The sequence below is a fragment of the Phaenicophaeus curvirostris genome, chromosome 16, assembly GCF_032191515.1.
Source record: "Phaenicophaeus curvirostris isolate KB17595 chromosome 16, BPBGC_Pcur_1.0, whole genome shotgun sequence".
Lineage (NCBI taxonomy): Eukaryota > Metazoa > Chordata > Aves > Cuculiformes > Cuculidae > Phaenicophaeus > Phaenicophaeus curvirostris.
Window position 1 is genome coordinate 9749458 of NC_091407.1, and position 18475 is coordinate 9767932.

Genomic DNA, 18475 nt, shown 5'->3' on the forward strand with positions numbered 1-18475 from the left:
TGTGACTTGTGGAAAAGCTGCCCTTCAGTGCAAGTTTTCCATGAATGCTGCAGCCCATCGCTAACCCACGGCCTGAGGACTGCGTTCCGGTGAGCTGTCCTGGTGTAGCTGGCAGGGAGGAGTGCGTTCGCAGTGGAGGGAAAACGTACAGGATTGAGCTCCAAATCTATGTTTTCATCATCAAGAGTAGGCTTTACACTTTCTTGGTTTTGTTTGTTTAGTACTGGGCTGCTGTTGAAAAGTGTTTGTGGTCTGATAGGCAGGAAAATGTTAAATTCTCACACTTAGCAAACTGATTTGGATAGTGCAGGCTAGTACAGTACAAGAGATCATTTTTCTCAGTTTTGATAGCTGCACGATCGTGGTAAACACCTGCAGTAAAATCATTTCAGCAGTTGATTTTTTCTAGACAGAGAAGTGGATTCCTTTCATGGTTGATCGTTTAGATCACTGTTTTTATTTGGGGTATGGTGAGTTGGAAATTTTGAAACTTACTGCCAGAGGGGCAGAGCTTCTGTTTTGGGGTTGAGGTGCCTGTGCTTTATTCTGCCAGGCAGCTGCTGGGTTAATAAAAGCATAACCGTGTACATGTATAAACAAAGAGCCGTTAACTCATGAGTTCACAAACCCCACTGAAAATAAGGTTCCTGTCGTGATGTATCCTTATCAAATAAACTGATTTTTTTTTGTTTAAAATCCTTTTTAGCTGAAAGCTTAAAGCTTCCTTCCCCTCTTTGACTTCCAAGCAGTTGGGAGCATTTGGCAAGGCTCCCTCCCTGAGATTTTCTGGAGCAATAAGTTGGTGTCGGGTGGGTTTGGTTATTTCTGTCTCTTCTCTTTAACCACACAGGCACTCTCTTAATCTGTCCTGGGTTTGGGCTTTGTTTTGAACCAATACAAATTACACTGGGCTGGAAGTGTCTTTCAGTGACACTTGGAGGGTGTAGTGCAGACTTTCAGACTACAGTAGAGGTTAACTATTGCTATGTTTTGATTGAAGAACTTGAATATGTGTTTAATTTTTTGTGAACAGATTGATGACTCTTCTGCATCTATTTCTCTGGCCCAGCTTACTAAGGTATATATATATATTCTTGTCAAATACTTAAACAAGTGTTTGCTTCCTATTTTTAAGTCTTATACTGTGATCTATAGCTGGATAACTGTTGTAATTTGAAAAAAACTTTAATTTTTAATAATTCAAAGTATTTATTTCACTTGAAACTGTGTGTATATTTTGATACTATCCTGTAAAGAGTAGTTCCCAGTTTGGGAAGATAGAAGGGGAGTACCTTATCAGCCTCAACATAATGTTGCGGTGTTACTCATCCTCAAGACACAAAGAAGAAGCCCTTCAGAAGCTGTTTACCGTTTTTCATACGTTTCGTTAATTTTGCAGTGGAAACTAACACAATTTTTACAGAAGAATTTAATTGGCTGTAAGTTACGGACATTCCAGGGGGGTTTGAACAGCCAAACTAGAAGCATTTCTGTACCATGGACAATTGCATGGCTCCTTGAATGCCTAGTCATTATAGTTCTAGATCCATTCTTGGATTGCTGCACAGCCTCATAACTTGTAGCACACGTAGTGGACACCACAACCTAATTTGTTTGAACACAGACTGTAAATTGTGTAACTGTTCCTCATTGTTCATAGGAATATACCAATGTGTATGTGTGGCACAGTGGCAGATGTGACCTGCTGGAACTGTTGTAATGCCATGTTTTGCTGTGGAACTGCTTGCATTTTTTTGCTCAACAATGTGTACTTTTGTCTGGGAAAGCACTAGTGATCGCACTGTGTGACAAGGCAGAGGGCTAGCACGCTAAATTCTGATGAAGATCGGAGAAGGCAGGGCCCAATTAAGAGTAGGTGGGGGGAGGTAGGGGGCTGCTGAAAATAAGTTCATTTCCAAGAAAGAGAAATCCCTCCCCAGTGGTAACTCCTTCCCCCTCTCTGCAGAAATTAAATTGGGTACATTTGGGGGGAGGAGGGAAGGGAAAAAATTAGTTTGGAAGGCAGCCACCGGAAGGAATTGGTCTCCATTAGTGCTGTCCCTAACCGTATCCTCGGGTCTGTAAACTCATGTGAAGCTCTGCTCTAAGGTGTGAAAAGCTGTGTGAGTGTTGTACACGATTCAGCTTTTGAGAAAGGTTAACTATTTCAGAAAATGCAGGAAGATAACGTAAAGCAGCTCAAAACTGTTACGTCCTCTGACCTCTTCAACGCCAAGTGGCATAGCGTGGAGGCAATGTGTTAACAGTTTTCTGGTTTATTATTCCGATGTATTAAATGCCATATTTGAATTTTGGTCTATTCCTACTAATGTTTTGCGGGGTTTGGGTGTGTGCTGTAAACCGTTTGGGTTCAAACAAATTAGTCAAATATCTGTAAAGCTTTCTGTAAATGTTACTGACAATTATTTTATAGCTGTCGATCCAGATGCTGTTACTGTTGAGAAAAACCTGTGTATATGAAACAACCATTTAATAAAATGTTGAAACTAGTTGGTTGCTTTTGTGAATGAATGCATATGAAAACAAAAACACGGGTGGTTGATCTGAATGATAGGTGCTTGAAGGTCCAAATAAGTTACAGTCACTCCCTTAGACCCTGCTTGTATCTGGACTAGTGTGTAATTAAACCTTTTAATAAATACTACCTAAAAAATCAGCTGGCTTCACTAATTGGAAGATCTAGTTCTGTGTAAGGTTTATGTTGCACTTTGTATGTTAAAAGGATACGGTCAACTGGAGAAAATCAAAGGTTTTGCTCACTGTAGTTAAATTACTAGATATGAAGAAGTTCGTAGGGGGAAACATGTGATTTGGGCTGCCTGCAGCACATGATGGTCCAATACCCACTGAAAAGAATCTTTTGTTGCTGAGGTATTGTATTTGTTCCTTTTAATGCTGCTCTGGCAGAAGCTGATTTTTCAGCAAGCAAAACCAACTTCCCCTACTCTTCAGTTGTGTGTCCTTTTAATGCTGCAAAATGTAAATAGTGATACTAGCCTTCCTGTTTCTCGGTTCAATGTGCAGTGGGTCTCTCCTGGAGCGTAACAATCAGTTTAAAAATACTGGATAGTCTGTTTTATTTTACACGTAGCTTCAGCTCACTTTGAAGAAAATTGGATTGGTTACACAAGTCTTTCTGTAAGGTACAAACAGAGCCTAAGGTTTTGAGTGCCCAAGAATGCTCTTTTCGAGTAGGTGAACAGGCACATAAACATCATGTAATGGCGTAAGGACTCCCCAGAACATCTTCAGGTCAAATATGTTTTATATAAGCTGAGGTTGCATGAAAACAGCTGCTAGTGCTGTGCTGCTCTTTACAGGATTGGATGAGTGGTGTTGTCTTTGGCTGTGTGGGCTTAAATGTGTTTCTAATGTGTGTGTCAAATAATTACCTGTTAAACAGACTGCCAATCTGGCTGAAGCCAATGCTTCCGAGGAGGATAAAATAAAAGCTATGATGACACAGTCTGGCCATGAATATGATCCAGTCAAGTAAGTGTTGATCATATCAAATCTGTTCTTTAAAGATGATGAAAAATTTGTAGAGGTGTTTGTTTTGACGAGAGACACATGTGTACCTCTTTCTTCTCTTCTCCAAACCCCTTTAGTTACATGAAGAAACCCTTGGGTCCACCTCCCCCATCATACACCTGCTTTCGTTGCGGCAAACCTGGCCACTACATAAAGAACTGCCCGACCAATGGGGTAAGATTGTGGGAGATGGGTCATATCGCTTAGTTGGAAATGCTTTTACCTTGGCGATTATGTAACGAATACATGAATATTTGTATGAAGAATTGTTTCTCTTGGGCTGAAATACGGAGGTTATGCAGCAGTGCAGCAGAGTCCTCCAAATGCACGGGAAACGTGGAAATAATAAATGTAAAGCTTTCTTTTTTCTAGGTCATAGGCATTAACTGTGTCTATAGACCTTCTTCTGTGAACTTCCACGTGTGTTTTGCTGTTATTTCAATATTATTGGAATTTTTTCTAGTTTTAACTCATTTTCTATGATAGTTGACAGTTTTTAGGATGTCATAAAAAAGGCAATGTTTCTCTTGACCCCATCTGTTGAATATTTGCATGGTTTAATTACACACATCTGAGTGTGAATGAACAATAGTCACTGAATGTACGTGTGCAAGGCATGAATTCGGCCTTCATCTGTTGATGGTGACTGGGATTCCCCCTCCCTCGAGGTGTTCCAAAGTAGGCTGGATGGGGCTTGGAGCCCCTGATCCAGTGGGAGGTGTCCCTGCCCATGGCAGGGATGTGGAACTGGAAGGGCTTTGAGATCCCTTCCAACCCAAACCGTTCTGTGATTCTGTGGTTCTCCAGCAAGTGATTCTGAGCACTGAGCTGAACTCTCACTCTGAACTGCACTGTGGCAGGTTGTGTCTCTGCTCTGAGTGCATGGTAAGCTAAGAGATGTTTCACCCTTGAGGAACCTGCAGCCAAAGAATGTCTATTGAGTTCAAAATTGAAAAGCCTTGGGACATCGTGGCTGTATTCCCTTAGGGAAAGAAGTGTTTTCGTCAAGTAACCTTTACGCTAGGTGGGAGAGGATTATAGGCTTTTTCTACTTAAAATCATCATTGAAATCTCATTCTAAGTGTGGGGTTTAAGACATGATCTCTCTTGCCTTTCTTAACAGGACAAAAATTTTGAGTCCGTTCCCAGAATTAAAAAGAGCACGGGAATTCCAAGGAGTTTCATGATGGAGGTGAAAGATCCCAATACAAAGGGTGCGATGCTGACCAACACTGGAAAATACGCAATACCAACTATTGATGCGTAAGTGTGGAATTAACTAGGCCGGCCAAAACACGAATGAGAGAAACCGTGCATAGATGTCTGAGTGGCAGTGCAGCCACCCTGGCCAGTGTCTGTAATTACGGAGAGGAAGCACTGTTGTTTTATCTTAGCCTGGAATGTGATACTTTCTCATATCGAAATAGGGTGGAGCTGTTGTTCACACACTTGGGACCTGGTTAAACTCGCGGTATGCTCAGCATCTGTATTTCTGCAAAGCATGTTGGCAGTGTTTGTAGTTGGAATCACTCTTTGAAAGTTCCTTTCGCTTCTGTCTGTTTCAAAGGCTTCTTGCCAAATTGCACAAGTAGCTGTTGGACTGAGACTTCCGCCCCCTCTTGACTCATAGCAAATCCCATGTGTGAAGCGGCTGAAGGTTTCCTGTGGCTTTAAACTTAAGAAAATGCTACTGTGTGTGAGAACAGTGGCTGTTTTCAAATGTGCTTGGTAGCACTTCTGGTTTTCTGTCCTGGATCTACTTTTGTAGGAGCTGTAACATAGACTTCTTTCACTTGTAAGCGTAATTGCTTGCAGACTCGCTTTGTCCTGAGCCTGCGATGTGTGTTTGCCCTCTGGCAAAGGAGAGGTGGGATTCATTTCATCTGAATTCTAGCTTCAAAAAAATCATTTTCTAATCTGATCTGATTTTGTAGTTGATCCAATGAATGCGAGAGTTCTGCAGGAGGTAGATTGTTTCCCCCTCCCTCTTCTAGTTGTGTGGCTGTAGAAGCATAGCTGAAGCTAACTGCCTGTGTTTCAGAAGGCTAATGTGGAGTGAAAAGAATTCCATCTATTATCTTCCTTTGATAAAATCCAAAGCTTGGAAAACTTTCCCGTTATCCATCTTTAACTTTTCTTTTTCCTTCCCTACCCTCCTTCCAGGGAAGCTTATGCTATAGGAAAGAAGGAAAAGCCTCCCTTTTTACCGGAGGATCCATCCTCCTCCTCGGAAGAAGATGATCCTATACCAGATGAGTTGTTGTGTCTCATTTGTAAAGATATAATGACCGATGCCGTTGTTATTCCATGCTGTGGAAACAGTTACTGTGATGAATGTAAGTGCTAGTCCCACGTTGATTAATTCAAAACGTCAGATCTCGGCTGCTGAAAAGCAGGAATAGGAGATGAGGGAATTGCTTTGTTGCTGGTTCTATTTAGTACTTAAGTGTACTCAGAATGGGAAAGCACTCTTTCTTATATAAAGGGAAAAAAAAGCAGGAAACTTCTCTCCCGTTTTTCACATCTGGTTAAATCCTGGTTAGATGCAGAAGGACGAGGGCGAGAAGAGTACATAATTGTGTGGATGATTACAGCATTAGACTTGAACACATTTGGTTTGCGTGCCACCCTTTCTGTCATACCAAGTTGTATAGCCAACTCTGGTGGTTTACAATGGTCTGCAGCACACAGATAGGGAGGCACTTAATCCACATTCTTCTCCACCAGCGGGTTGGTTACAGCCTCCAAACCTCAAACGTACTCATGATCTTTTGAAACGTGCTTTTTTCATTACCCTCGAGGTTGTTGGCTTCTCACTGTGCTAGACAGTGGAAGAAGGAGTTGTTGAAGCATCAATACACAGCCTGCTCTGTATCTTCAAATGTTACAGCAGTGAAATGACAAAACCATATCATTGTTTGCTGAATACTGGAAGTGTTTTCCCCTGTTGAACACTCAGAGCTTCATACTCTCAGTTCAAGGCAATGTTCACCCATTAAACGTGTGCATGTTTTTATAATTGATGAGAACCCAAGTAATTTCATTAGTTTGGCTAAAAACTGTTAATTGTAACCATTCACAGGTATTAGAACAGCGTTACTGGAATCTGAGGAACATACGTGCCCCACGTGTCATCAGACAGATGTTTCTCCCGATGCATTAATTGCCAACAAGTTCCTGCGCCAGGTAACAGGATTACTTTTATGTTAGACCTGTGAGAAAAGTCTATTTGTGAGAAGCTGAAAGGGAAGAAAATGCTAATTTACATCTCTTTAAGGCCAAATTGAGTAAAGCTAAATTCCTTTTAAAATACATTATTTGTTGTTAGAGAAGCTTACAGCTCTTTAGAGACATTCTGGCAAATTCAGGTCACGCTTTTGTTTAACATGTTTGCCTTGCTTTCACATGAGGTGTTAACACTGAAGTACTTGGTATCCGGTGTTTAATGTGATGTTTGTGTATCTGTGTGTTGATTTATTGTAGGATTGATAGCATTTACAGGAATACACAAGTCATTTTTCTTTGTAGAGGCTTTTGTTTGCAAATCAACTGAGGTTTGTATTACCTTTTGGAAATGTTTCTCTGCTTCTAGGCTGTGAACAACTTCAAAAATGAAACCGGCTACACAAAAAGGCTCCGTAAGCAGGTTCAGCAGCAACAGCAGCAGCAGCCGCCACCGCCACCACCACCACCACCTCCACCACCCCTCATGAGACAAACAATAACACGCAACCTGCAGCCTCTGCTCCGGCCAGCCATTTCAAGGCAGCAGGATCCACTCATGATTCCCTTAGCTTCTCTGGCTTCTCGTTCTGCTTTGTCGTCGCTGGGCCCTGGTCAATCACCTGTGGCAGCTGGGCTGCCAGTAAATCCATCTTCTGTTGTTGTCTCTGATCTCCCTCCAGCAATGTCCCTGACCCTCCGTGGTGAAAAGCCAGATGGACATTTTCGGTAAGTGAATCTGTAGATGTGTGAAAATAAAAGACAACAAACTGCTTAAGTTGGGTTCTTCTGGAGCTTCTCAGCTAGTGGTTTATATATTGTTAGTGTCAGTTCCAGATGATTGTGGAAGTTCTGGGGTTTTGGTTTTAGTTTGAATAAGGACATTTTGATAAGTTAGAAGGATGCCTTGTGCAGGAGCTTTCTCAGAAGTACTTCTTGGCTGGTTCCCCTATTGGCCAGTCAGTACGAAGTGACCCTGAAAGAGGTTTTTTTTCTTGCAGCACACTTTTCGGTGGCTGGCAATTCCTAAAGGAACCTCTTGGTTCTGTCAGACCTTCTTGAGTGCATTCAGTTCCCTTTAGATTTGAGGAAATAATTTCCATGAACAGCATAAAAGCGTGATTATAAGTAAAACTGACCAGGTGTTTTCACATTGCTTTTTATTACAGTGATGCATCATAAGCATTGAAACACTGTAAATTTGAAGGATTACAGTTCCCAAGAACCTCTTTGGCAGCCTACAAACTAGCACTGAAAGGGGTTTTAATATATTTCAGTTCTTATGTCTTCCAGACCTCTGAGGTTCAGTGTGTCATTAGATGTGCTCTAATCCTTTCACGTGCAGGTTATGCAGTATTCTCCCAGTGGGCTTCCTCTTTAAACGGCAACGTAGGTCGAACTTACCTCTCATCAGTGCTTCATCTCGTGTTGGCCAGCTTTGCATTTGTGAATCTAGGGAAGATTACATCTAATTGTTTTTTTTCCATTTACAGTAGTCAGTATTACCTCACCTTGGACATTATTTCAAATAGGTCTTGGGATCAATATTTGAGTAACAGAACTCCTGTTTTTTGTTGTAGTGATGCCGATGCTGTTTTACCTCCTGCTTTGATGTCTGCTGAAATTACCAAGTCTGCCTCACTGTCTATCAGCAGCTTGTTGGAAGAGAAGGTAAACTTTATCTCTGTATATGCAGTGATTCTTGTGTTTTATTTTCTGTTTTCTAACCATTTGCCTTTCTTCACAAGGGCTACCAGGTTCCTGTCCTAAGACAGCCAGCGTTGCCAAGTCTCCTCGGCCCTCAAGGACAATCCATACCTACAACTGGTGAGTGACTGCAGCAGCACATTTTTTTCTAAAAAGTTATCTTCAGAGAAACTGAAGATATCTCTGCTCTTATGAGACCCCACCTGGAGTCCTGTGTCCAGTTCTGGAATCCTCAGCATAAGAAGGATATGGATCTGTTGGAATGGGTCCAGAGGAAGACACGGAGATGATCAGAGGACAGGCTGAGAGAGTTGGGGTTGTTCAGCCTGGAGAAGAGAAGGCTCCAGGGAGACCTTATGGCAGCTTCCTAGTACCTGAAGAGGGCTGCAAGAAAGCTGGGGAGGGGCTTTTTACGAGGACTTGTAGTGCTTGGATGAAGGGGAATAGTTTTAAATTGTAAGAGTGGAGATTTAGATTAGACATTAGCAAGAAATTCTTCACGATGAGAGCTTCTGAGGTCACCTAGGGAAGTCGTGGCTGCCCCATCCCTGGAGGTGTTGAAGGCCAGTTTGAATGGGGCTTGGAGCAACCTGATCCAGTGCGAGGTGTCCCTGCCCATTGCAGGGATTGGAACTGGATGGCTTTAAGGTCCCTTCCTATCCAAAACCATTCCAGGATTCTATGAAACTGAATGGGTTCTGTTTCTTTCTCTTTTTCCCCACTCCAAAAGGTCACCCGATGAGAGCTGGGGCAATTCGCTCACTGGGAGGCAGACCAGGCTGGGAACTGTAAGTATTCTGGAGAAATTCTATATATTAATACTTGCACCCAGTTAAATCAGGCCGTAAGACATTACTGATACAGCAGCCGATTTATAGTGAAGGAAGTATGCACAGATAGCTGCAGAGAATACAAGCGGTAATTAATTTTTACATGGCTTAATTTGAATTAGCTTTGACGGAGGGGATCTGTGCTGACAGTAATGTTGTTATAAATAAAACTCCAGTACCTAATTGAAAAGAGAACTCTGAAAAATGAATACTTTTTGAGGAAAACATAATTGCATATAAAAATTAAATATAATTAGAAGATGCGAAGGAAAGCCACCCTTTCGATTACCAGCTGAATAGGACTGGAGAAATAAATTTCCTCGTAGAAATCAGCCTCTGACTTTCTTTTGTTAACAACCAAGTTGGTGCTGATTGAGCAAATGAGTGGAAAAGTCAGCGCTATTATTTTATGACAATTTGGAATTATTACAGTATCAAGATAGCCCTCTATTTTGTTTGAGATGGTTTGTAAGGGTATGTTGTGTTTATAAAATGCTAAAGATAAATCAGTACAAAACCCAGGATGCACCCCACTGATGATGTAAAATCTCAAGTCCAGTAAGCAAGAAAGTAACAGTTCAGAACAGGCCGAATACATCATCATGAGGCAACGACAGAGGAAGCGTCTGTGGGAGGAGTTCAGAGAAGTTGGAGAGAAGATGAATTAATGTTTGCACAGTGCTCTGACGTCAGAGGTGTTGCGGTGTGAAGGGTATCGAGGAGGGGCAGAGGAGCAGTGGGCACTTGGCACGTGGGAGATGGGAGCCTCTTTTACACGTGAGCAGCCCCCATCCACAGTCTTGGACCTGAGGATGAGGAGAGAAGATGGAGGGAGCTGTTGGGGTGAGGATGTGGAAGGCAAATGTGAGGATCAAAAAATGAGCGTAGTCTCAGATGAACAGAAAGCGGGGAGAGAAACACTTGATAACAAGAAGTGCTTGCCCTGTGTTCCTGCTTCGTTCACTTTCCTCCTTAAAATCAGGGCAGAGTGTAACAAAGTGACACGTGTTTTTGGGTTTCTTTAGTTCAAATCGAGGACGCCTGCATAGCGAACGTTCCCAAAGGAGCCAGGCCCCATCACTACCAGCATCAGCACCAGTCTTTGTGCCTGTGCCTCCACCTCCCTTGTACCCTCCACCACCCCACGCACTTCCTCTTCCACCGGGGGTGCCACCACCACAGTTTCCTCCTCAGTTTCCACCGGGCCAGCCTCCATCTGCTGGGTACGCTGTCCCCCCTCCAGGATACCCCCCAGCTCCTGCAAACATCTCATCAGCTTGGGTCCCAACAGCAGTACCTGCGGCTCATTCAAATACCATCCCAACGACACAGGCTCCTCCCTTATCTAGGGAGGAGTTTTACCGAGAACAGCGGAGACTTAAAGAGGAGTAAGTATTTGGCTCAGTGACGCTGCGTTGTTGTTCATTCTTGTGTTGCGGTAGTGTATCGGACTGCAGTTACACTAAAGTGCATCTGACATAAGCAAAAATGACATAATGTTTTTCCCAATATACCTTTTCGTTGCAGACGGTAAACGTGCAAAACTAAACCAAGACAAATGTAATTCTAAAGCTTTCCTAAAACTTGTAGGAATTCTGAACTGTTTTTGCTTAAATAGGATGTTCACCTTTCACATTTGCATGCAGTATACATTATCTCATATTGGCCATGTTTTGTTTCTTGATGTCTTTTTGTAATAAAGGTCAAACTATAATTGTAATAAAGGTCAAACTTATTTTAACAGGGAAAAGAAAAAGTCCAAACTTGATGAGTTTACAAATGATTTTGCTAAGGAATTGATGGAATATAAAAAGATTCAAAAGGAGCGTAGGCGTTCGTTTTCCAGGTAACTGCTTTACATGTCCGTAACGGAGAAGCAGATTGTCTAGAAGAATCAGGAGGAGTTCCACTCCACCTCTCTATTGTTAGATGGATCGGATGATTCCAGGGATTAGCAGGGACAGGAATTCTGCGCGTAGGTTATCAGCTAAAATAGGGCAGGGATGACAGCTGACGGATAGTTAGGGTTTGGCAGCAGTTGTTAAAGAGTAGATGTCTGCTGAAGCTTCTCAGTAATGGCACCTTCCCCTCCCGACAGCCAGCAGGAGGCTGGAACTGGAATAGGGGCAGGTGTTGGATGTTCTGTATCTCCCTATTCTGATTGTAACCATTACCTCGAAGCACTGAGGAGGCGACGTGAGAGAAATTCACTTCCTCTGTTGTTTGTCTCATGTGGATACATGGAGAGATTATAACCTGGACTGCAGACTGGTGGCTTTTGCTAACTGTTTTGTTGACATTGTTAAATTTTCCGTAGCAATTAAGAGGTTAGCCTTGGTTTAAACGAAGTTGTAAATTGGTGAACGGCTTTGAGAGGAGGAATGATGGTAATGAGCATGTGCAGATTAATGTGAAATGGCTCCGTAAGAAAAACCCGTGGAGAAAATACTCAAAGCAGCTGATGCTTTCTACCCAAAAAGATCCCTTGGTCAGGAGTCTGAGTAGCTCTCAATTAGTAAAGCTGGCAGTGTCTTTCCCAGATTAATGGTGTTGAATCGTATCACTGGAGGCTGAGGTTAGAAGTTTTTAGATAGGATTCTTCCTGAAATGCAGTCACTAGCCTTGGCTCGAGGCTGGGTTTGAGGTTAGGGCAAAATCTGCTAGGACGGCAGGCTGGAAGAGTTGATTGAATAGCCCTGAATATAAGATTGCAGTACGAGTGTTTTGCATCCTGTAGAGAATGCTAGATCAGTAGTGAAGCTAAATAGGCTAAGCTGGCAGTTTAAAATAGAGCTTTGCTGTCTTCAGGCTAAATTGTGTTTTCTTGCTGTTTGATACTGCACTGTAGCGTTGAAACTTGTTCTTTTTGCATCTTACTGCAACAGAAATGATTTGCACTGCATGTAGTTGCCGAGTAGTGAAAAACGTGTGCGTTCAGGTACCAGCAGAGGCCAGTGTGCACCACCTTCGATCAATCAATAGCGTGGTGCTTCATGTGATAGAAGTGAGTGGAAAGGCACTTACCTTCCTGTATGTTTTTACACTAACAAAGCAGCAGCTGTTCTGTCTTGTAAGCAGAAACCTTTACGTGTTATGAGGTTCTTCAATTTGCAGTAGTGTTATGTCAGCAGCTGAGAGAAGCTTTGACATAAGCGTATGGAGAGGAAAAAAAAAAAAACAAACCAAATTTGGGAGGAAAAAAACTGGGGAGAGCGACTGTTTTGAATTAACTTCATTTATTTGTTTTTGTGTTGTGTTTTTTTTTTTTAAGGTCAAAGTCTCCCTATAGTGCTTCGTCCTACTCTAGAAGTTCCTATACCTACTCCAAGTCAAGATCAGGTTCTTCCCGCTCTCGCTCCTACTCTCGATCATTTAGTCGTTCCCATTCTCGCTCCTACTCGCGATCGCCGCCGTACCCAAGAAGAGGCAAAGGGAAGAGTCGTAACTATCGCTCTAGGTCGAGGTCGCATGGTTACCACCGGTCACGGTCCAGGTCACCCCCATACAGACGGTACCATTCACGGTCAAGGTCTCCCGTATTTAGAGGCCAGTCTCCCACTAAGCGGGCTGTACCTCAAGGCGAAGGAGAGAGAGAGTATTTTAACAGATACAGAGAAGTTCCACCATATGACATGAAAGCTTACTATGGCAGATCTGTTGACTTTAGAGACCCATTTGAAAAGGAAAGGTACAGGGAGTGGGAACGGAACTACAGAGAATGGTATGAAAAGTTTTACAAGGGCTATGCTGTTGGTGCTCGACCTCCAGTAAATAGAGAGAACTTCTCTCCAGATAGGTTTGTTCCCCCTGGGACCAGACGGGAGACTTCACCATATGCTCGGGGACGCAGAGAAGATTATCCTGGTGGGCAGAGCCACAGAAATCGTAGTGTAGCTGGAAGTTACCCTGAAAAACCTTCTGGAAGAGAGAGCCATAGCATCAAGGATCCTACAAAATCAAAAGAGAAGGAAGTGGAAAACCCACTGGGAGATGGCAAAGGAAATAAACATAAAAAACACCGGAAGAGAAGGAAAGGGGATGAGAATGAAGGATTTCCCAGCACCGAGTTATTAGAAGGTGCAAGAAAGCCAAGAGAGACAGTTACAACAGAAGATGCTAAAACGGAGTCTCTGTTCATGGTCCCAAGCAGAGATGATGCCACCCCTGTGAGAGATGAGCCTATGGAAGCCGATTCAATCACTTTCAAACCAGTATCTGAAAAGGAGAAAAAAGAGAAAGAGAAACCAAAAGCAAAAGTTGACAAGACAAAGCGGAAAGCAGAAGCATCTGTTGCTCCCAAGAAAGACAATGTAGTAAAACCAGCTAAAGCTTCACAAGAGAAGGTGGATGGTGATCGTGAAAAATCTCCTCGAACAGAACCTCCGGTGAAAAAAGTGAAGGAGGAGCTGCCGAAGACAGACAGCGTTAAAACATCCTCCTCTCAAAAGGAGGAGAAGGCTCTTGGTACCCCACGGAAAGCTCACCCAAAAGTGACAAAAGATCACGCTGAAACAAGACCGGCCAAGGAGGAAAAGGCAAAGAAAGACCATCCAAAGGAAGCCAAGTTGGAGAAGCCCTCCAACAAAGAGGAGAAGTCAAAAAAGCCTGCTGACAAAAGCAAACCTTCTGATGCCAAACCTGAAAAAAGAAAAAGAAAAGCAGACGAAAAGGCTGATAAAGAACATGAAGGTACTTCCATAAAGGCCTCTAAACCAGAAACTGCTGAATCGAAAACTTCACCAAAGGGGAAGACTGAGACTGATGGTGAAAAAGGAGAGAGAACTCCTGAAAAGGACAAATCTGCTCTTAACAACCCTTCAAAAAAGATTAAACTGAACCGAGAAACTGGCAAGAAGATCGTGAGTGGAGAAAATGTGCCAGCTGCTAAAGAGCCTCTTGAGAAACCAGAGCCGAGCAGCAGCAAAGTCAAACAAGACAAAGCAAAGGGAAAAGCGAGAAGAAAAGTGACAGCAGCTGATGGATCCAGTTCAACTCTCGTCGATTACACCAGGTACTGCAGCATTGCTTTTCCTGTTCTGTCTTTCCTCCTCGCCTTCCAAACAAAATGGTGGATTTTTTTGTGGTGATCAGTGAAGGGAACAGTTAAACCTGTGACAAGTGAGGGAATAACCTGTCATCTTCCTAGTTAAACTTGACACAGGTTACCCAGAGAATTTGTGGCTGCCCCCTTCCTGAAGATGTTCCAAAATGGCCTTTGAGCAACCAGATACAGTGGGAGGTGTCTGTGCGTATGGCTCGAGGTTGGAACTGGATGAGCTTTGAGGTCCCTTCCAACCCAAACCATTCCATGCTCCTGTGATTCTAGGCTGTGCTTGGGTCAAAATCAAATTGCATTAAAGAGAATGAGTGCTGCGCAGAGAGCCGATAAGGTCAGCTCATGGGTGATGGGCTTCACCCTTAGTGCTGATACTTCACTTCCCCTCTTCCTAGTCGTTACGTGTTGACTCTCTGAGGTGTCCCCTTTGCATCTTCCTTCCAATACCACTTGCTGCTAAAGGCAAGGATAAGATATGTCTATACCATGCAATATTTTGCATTTTAAAGTCTCAAGGTACTGTAATGATCAATTTTTGTCATAATGAGCTGAAATTATCCCTCGCAGAACTAGCAGTGTGGTTGCCAGTCTGTTGTACTGCTGTTAGCTTTGAGCACAGTGCCACGATGACATAGCTGCACTGCTCCCTATTCAGCGCTGACTTCTCTGGCGCTCACCTTAGTGATCTCTCTTCTATATTCCGTTGTGTGATGTGGGGAGAAAAAGGGATCCAGCGTGGAGCTGCTATTACATTTCAGTGCCCACAGGAGCAGGACTGAGCGAACTCAAAAGTGGAGACTTAAGATAGTGCCTTGATATTCTAAAAAGTGTTTAAACCATACGTTTTACCGAAGTAGAAGCCTGGGACATGAGGATAAAACTTCAGCTATGTATCTCTCCATAATTGCTTGCTTATATGTTGAAACAAGAATGTGTATTTGATTTGTCTGACATTGCTTGAAATAGGACATGAAGGAATTGCCAGGTCAGACAGTTTCTGATCTGATAATCCTGTGTCTTTATTAATTAAATGTGTAGTAGCAAGATACTAAATGAATTGATCACTTGTGGTTTTAGCTCATGGAGTCATCCTTTCTCTTGTCTGTCCCTGTAATCAAACACCTTTTGAGAAAATGCTGAAAATTTAGAATTGAAACAAAAGCCACTTTATAAAGCGTTGCAAAAGGTGGTGGTGAGGTTTGTGTCATATGGTATTCATGTACACTTTTTTCCCCTCTTAGCACCAGTTCTACTGGAGGAAGCCCCGTTAGAAAGATGGAAGAAAAGCCAGAAAAAACAGATACCAAACGAACTGTCATTAAGACCATGGAGGAGTATAATAACGATATAACAGCCCCAGCTGAAGATGTCATAATTATGATCCAGGTCCCTCAGTCAAAGTGGGATAAAGATGACTTTGAGTCTGAAGAGGAAGACATTAAATCTACCCAGGTGCCCACAAGCATAGGAAAACCTGCTAGCGTTATAAAAAATGTGAGTGCTAAGCCACCAAACCCAGTAAAACACAGTGAAAAAGAGATGGAGCCTTTGGAGAAAACACAGAAAACTACAAAAGAGGCGAGTTATGAAAGCTCCCAGCATGATGCAAAAAGTTCAAAAAGTTCAATGCTGAGTGAAAAAGGGAAAACCAAAGACCGGGATCATTCTTTGTCAGACAAGGATGCTGCTGAGAAGAGGAAGAGCAGTGTTCAGGTAGAAAAAGACCACTCGGAGCGTGCTTCTGAGCAAGGAAATGGAAAAAGTACTTCTCAATCTTCAAAAGACAGCAGATCTTCAGAGAAACACGATGCCGGCCGCGGATCCACCACGAAAGACTTCACTCCAAACCGCGACAAGAAGTCATCTGACCATGATAGCAACAGAGATCATTCTAGTTCCAAGCGTCGAGATGATAAGAGTGAATTAGCAAGGAGAAAAGACTCCCCTTCACGAAACAGAGAATCGACATCAATACAGAAGAGTAAGCCGAGAGAGGAGCGAACAGAGCCGTCCAAAAAGGGTGCTGGAGAAGCCAAAAGGAGCAGCTACAGTCCTTCACGTGAGCGGAAGCAGTCTGATCACAAAGCCGCTCACGATTCCAAGCGTACATCAGAGGAACACAAACCTCTAGATAAAAATACAGGAAAAGATAAGGACAAAGAGAAAGAGAAAGAAAAGGAGAAAGAAAAAGATAAAGAAAAGGAGAAGGAAAAGGAAAAAGATAAAGAAAAGGAGAAGGAAAAAGAAAAGGACAAAGAGAAGGAAAAAGAGAAGGAAAAGGAAAAGGAAAAAGAGAAGGAAAAGGAAAAAGAGAAGGAAAAAGAAAAGGAAAAGGAAAAAGAAAAAGAGAAGGAAAAAGAAAAAGAGAAGGAAAAGGAAAAAGAAAAGGAAAAGGAAAAAGAGAAAGAGAAGGAAAAAGAAAAAGAAAAAGAGAAGGAAAAGGAAAAAGAAAAAGAAAAAGAGAAGGAAAAGGAAAAAGAAAAAGAGAAGGAAAAGGAAAAAGAAAAGGAAAAAGAGAAGTATATCCCAGAAATAAAGAGCAATAAAGAGAAAGAGCCAACTGGTAACAAACCACCTTTGAGACAAGAATCACCAGATGTAAAAAATGAGAAAGAGAACATGACCGGGCAAAGCGATAAGAGTGTTGCCAAGCCCAAGCCTCAGGTAAGCAGCTCCTCGCGGCTCTCTTCTGATCTGACTCGAGAGACGGATGAGGCTGCGTTCGTACCTGACTACAATGAAAGTGACAGCGAGAGTAATGTATCTGCAAAAGAGGAGGAGGCTGTGGGCAAAACTCCTAAAGAATCGAAAGAGAAAGCTGTAGAGAAGGTGAAAGAGGAGACCGCAGCGCCTGCTGCCACAGCTGACCAGCCCGAAGCGAGCAGGAGTCAAAGCCAGAGCAGTCCCAGCGTGAGCCGCAGCCGCAGTCAGAGCCCATCCGAGAGCCAGACCCGGAGCCACAGCAGCAGCGCCAGCTCAGGAGAGAGCCAGGACAGCAAGAAAAAGAAGAAGAAAAAAGAGAAGAAGAAACACAAGAAGCATAAGAAACACAAGAAGCATAAGAAACACATCGGAAATGAAACGGAATTGGAAAAGAGCCAAAAACACAAACACAAGAAGAAAAAATCGAAGAAGAGCAAAGATAAAGAGAAAGATGACCAAAAAGTGAAATCTGCCACTACATAGGATGGCAGATAATTAAAAATGACTTAATTCCTAAGTCATCTGTATTAAATTTTGTTAAAATGTAAACGAATTCAAGCGTTGTAAATAATGACATGAAAGACCCTGTGCTGCACTTAAAATATTGCTGCTTGATTATTTGATTTTTACATCAGAGCTTTATAAAAAGTGAACATTTTGTACAGAATTGTGAGTTGTGACCATGTAACATGAAAGGTTTTGCTGGGGCATCTTATTTTTACCCACCGGTAATTAGTTTGGGTGGAGTTTACTGTACTGTGAAGATCTTCACATTTGAGTTTTTTTTTAATTGCCTGCAGAAGCAGCTGGTATCAGTTATACAATATCAGCAGGATGATTGGCAGAATACATTACAGCCCTGTTATGTCACTTTTTGATTACAATAAAACCAGTTTTCAGTAAACTATCCAATGTGATGAGATTTCCAGTGGTGGCAGAGAACAGAGCAGTGCCAGAAAGAAGCTACCAGTGCAAAGGTGACACATGGAAAATAACAGATAAGTGGGCTTTGTCCTGAAAAGCCTGGCAGGACCCTGTGTCCTGCAGGGTTGCGACATGAGGAGGTGCTGCTAAGGGGACACATCGTCATGTGCCCAGTGGGCTTGGGTCGATGTTGTAGAAGTGGTATGTGGCCCCAAAAATGCAGCTGCTGTTGACAGCTGGTGCCAACTGTTCTATATTATCAGTATATACAGAGCTGTTGCGTTTCTGCATTGTTTGATTCATTTAGGAAGCTGTTGCCATTTGCCAGCAAACATTAATGGCCTCAAGTTGCACCAGGTCAGGTTCAGATTAGTCATCAGGAATAATCTCTTTGCCAAAGGCTTTCTCAGGCCCCGGCAGGGGCTGTTCCAAACTCATCTCTCTGCCTTCATCATCTATGCAATGCAAATCGTGTCACCTT

General features: G+C 42.7%; 1 protein-coding gene across 2 annotated transcripts in view; it reads left to right on the top strand.

Moving 5' to 3' along the window:
• The window catches only part of RBBP6 (RB binding protein 6, ubiquitin ligase), a 30411-nt gene extending 12437 nt beyond the window's left edge, over window positions 1-17974 (top strand). Inside the window, exons 4-17 of one of the 2 annotated variants that reach the window (XM_069869949.1) lie at window positions 1034-1078; window positions 3425-3513; window positions 3630-3726; window positions 4676-4815; window positions 5716-5888; window positions 6635-6738; window positions 7145-7503; window positions 8355-8445; window positions 8523-8601; window positions 9212-9269; window positions 10337-10699; window positions 11056-11157; window positions 12583-14322; window positions 15609-17974. In XM_069869949.1, the coding sequence (XP_069726050.1) occupies window positions 1034-1078; window positions 3425-3513; window positions 3630-3726; window positions 4676-4815; window positions 5716-5888; window positions 6635-6738; window positions 7145-7503; window positions 8355-8445; window positions 8523-8601; window positions 9212-9269; window positions 10337-10699; window positions 11056-11157; window positions 12583-14322; window positions 15609-17553 (5385 nt within the window). In that variant the 3' untranslated portion in view covers window positions 17554-17974. The remainder of the gene's footprint in view (window positions 1-1033; window positions 1079-3424; window positions 3514-3629; window positions 3727-4675; window positions 4816-5715; window positions 5889-6634; window positions 6739-7144; window positions 7504-8354; window positions 8446-8522; window positions 8602-9211; window positions 9270-10336; window positions 10700-11055; window positions 11158-12582; window positions 14323-15608) is intronic. The other variant, XM_069869950.1, reaches the window with a different exon arrangement.
• The last annotated feature ends 501 nt before the right edge of the window (window positions 17975-18475 follow it).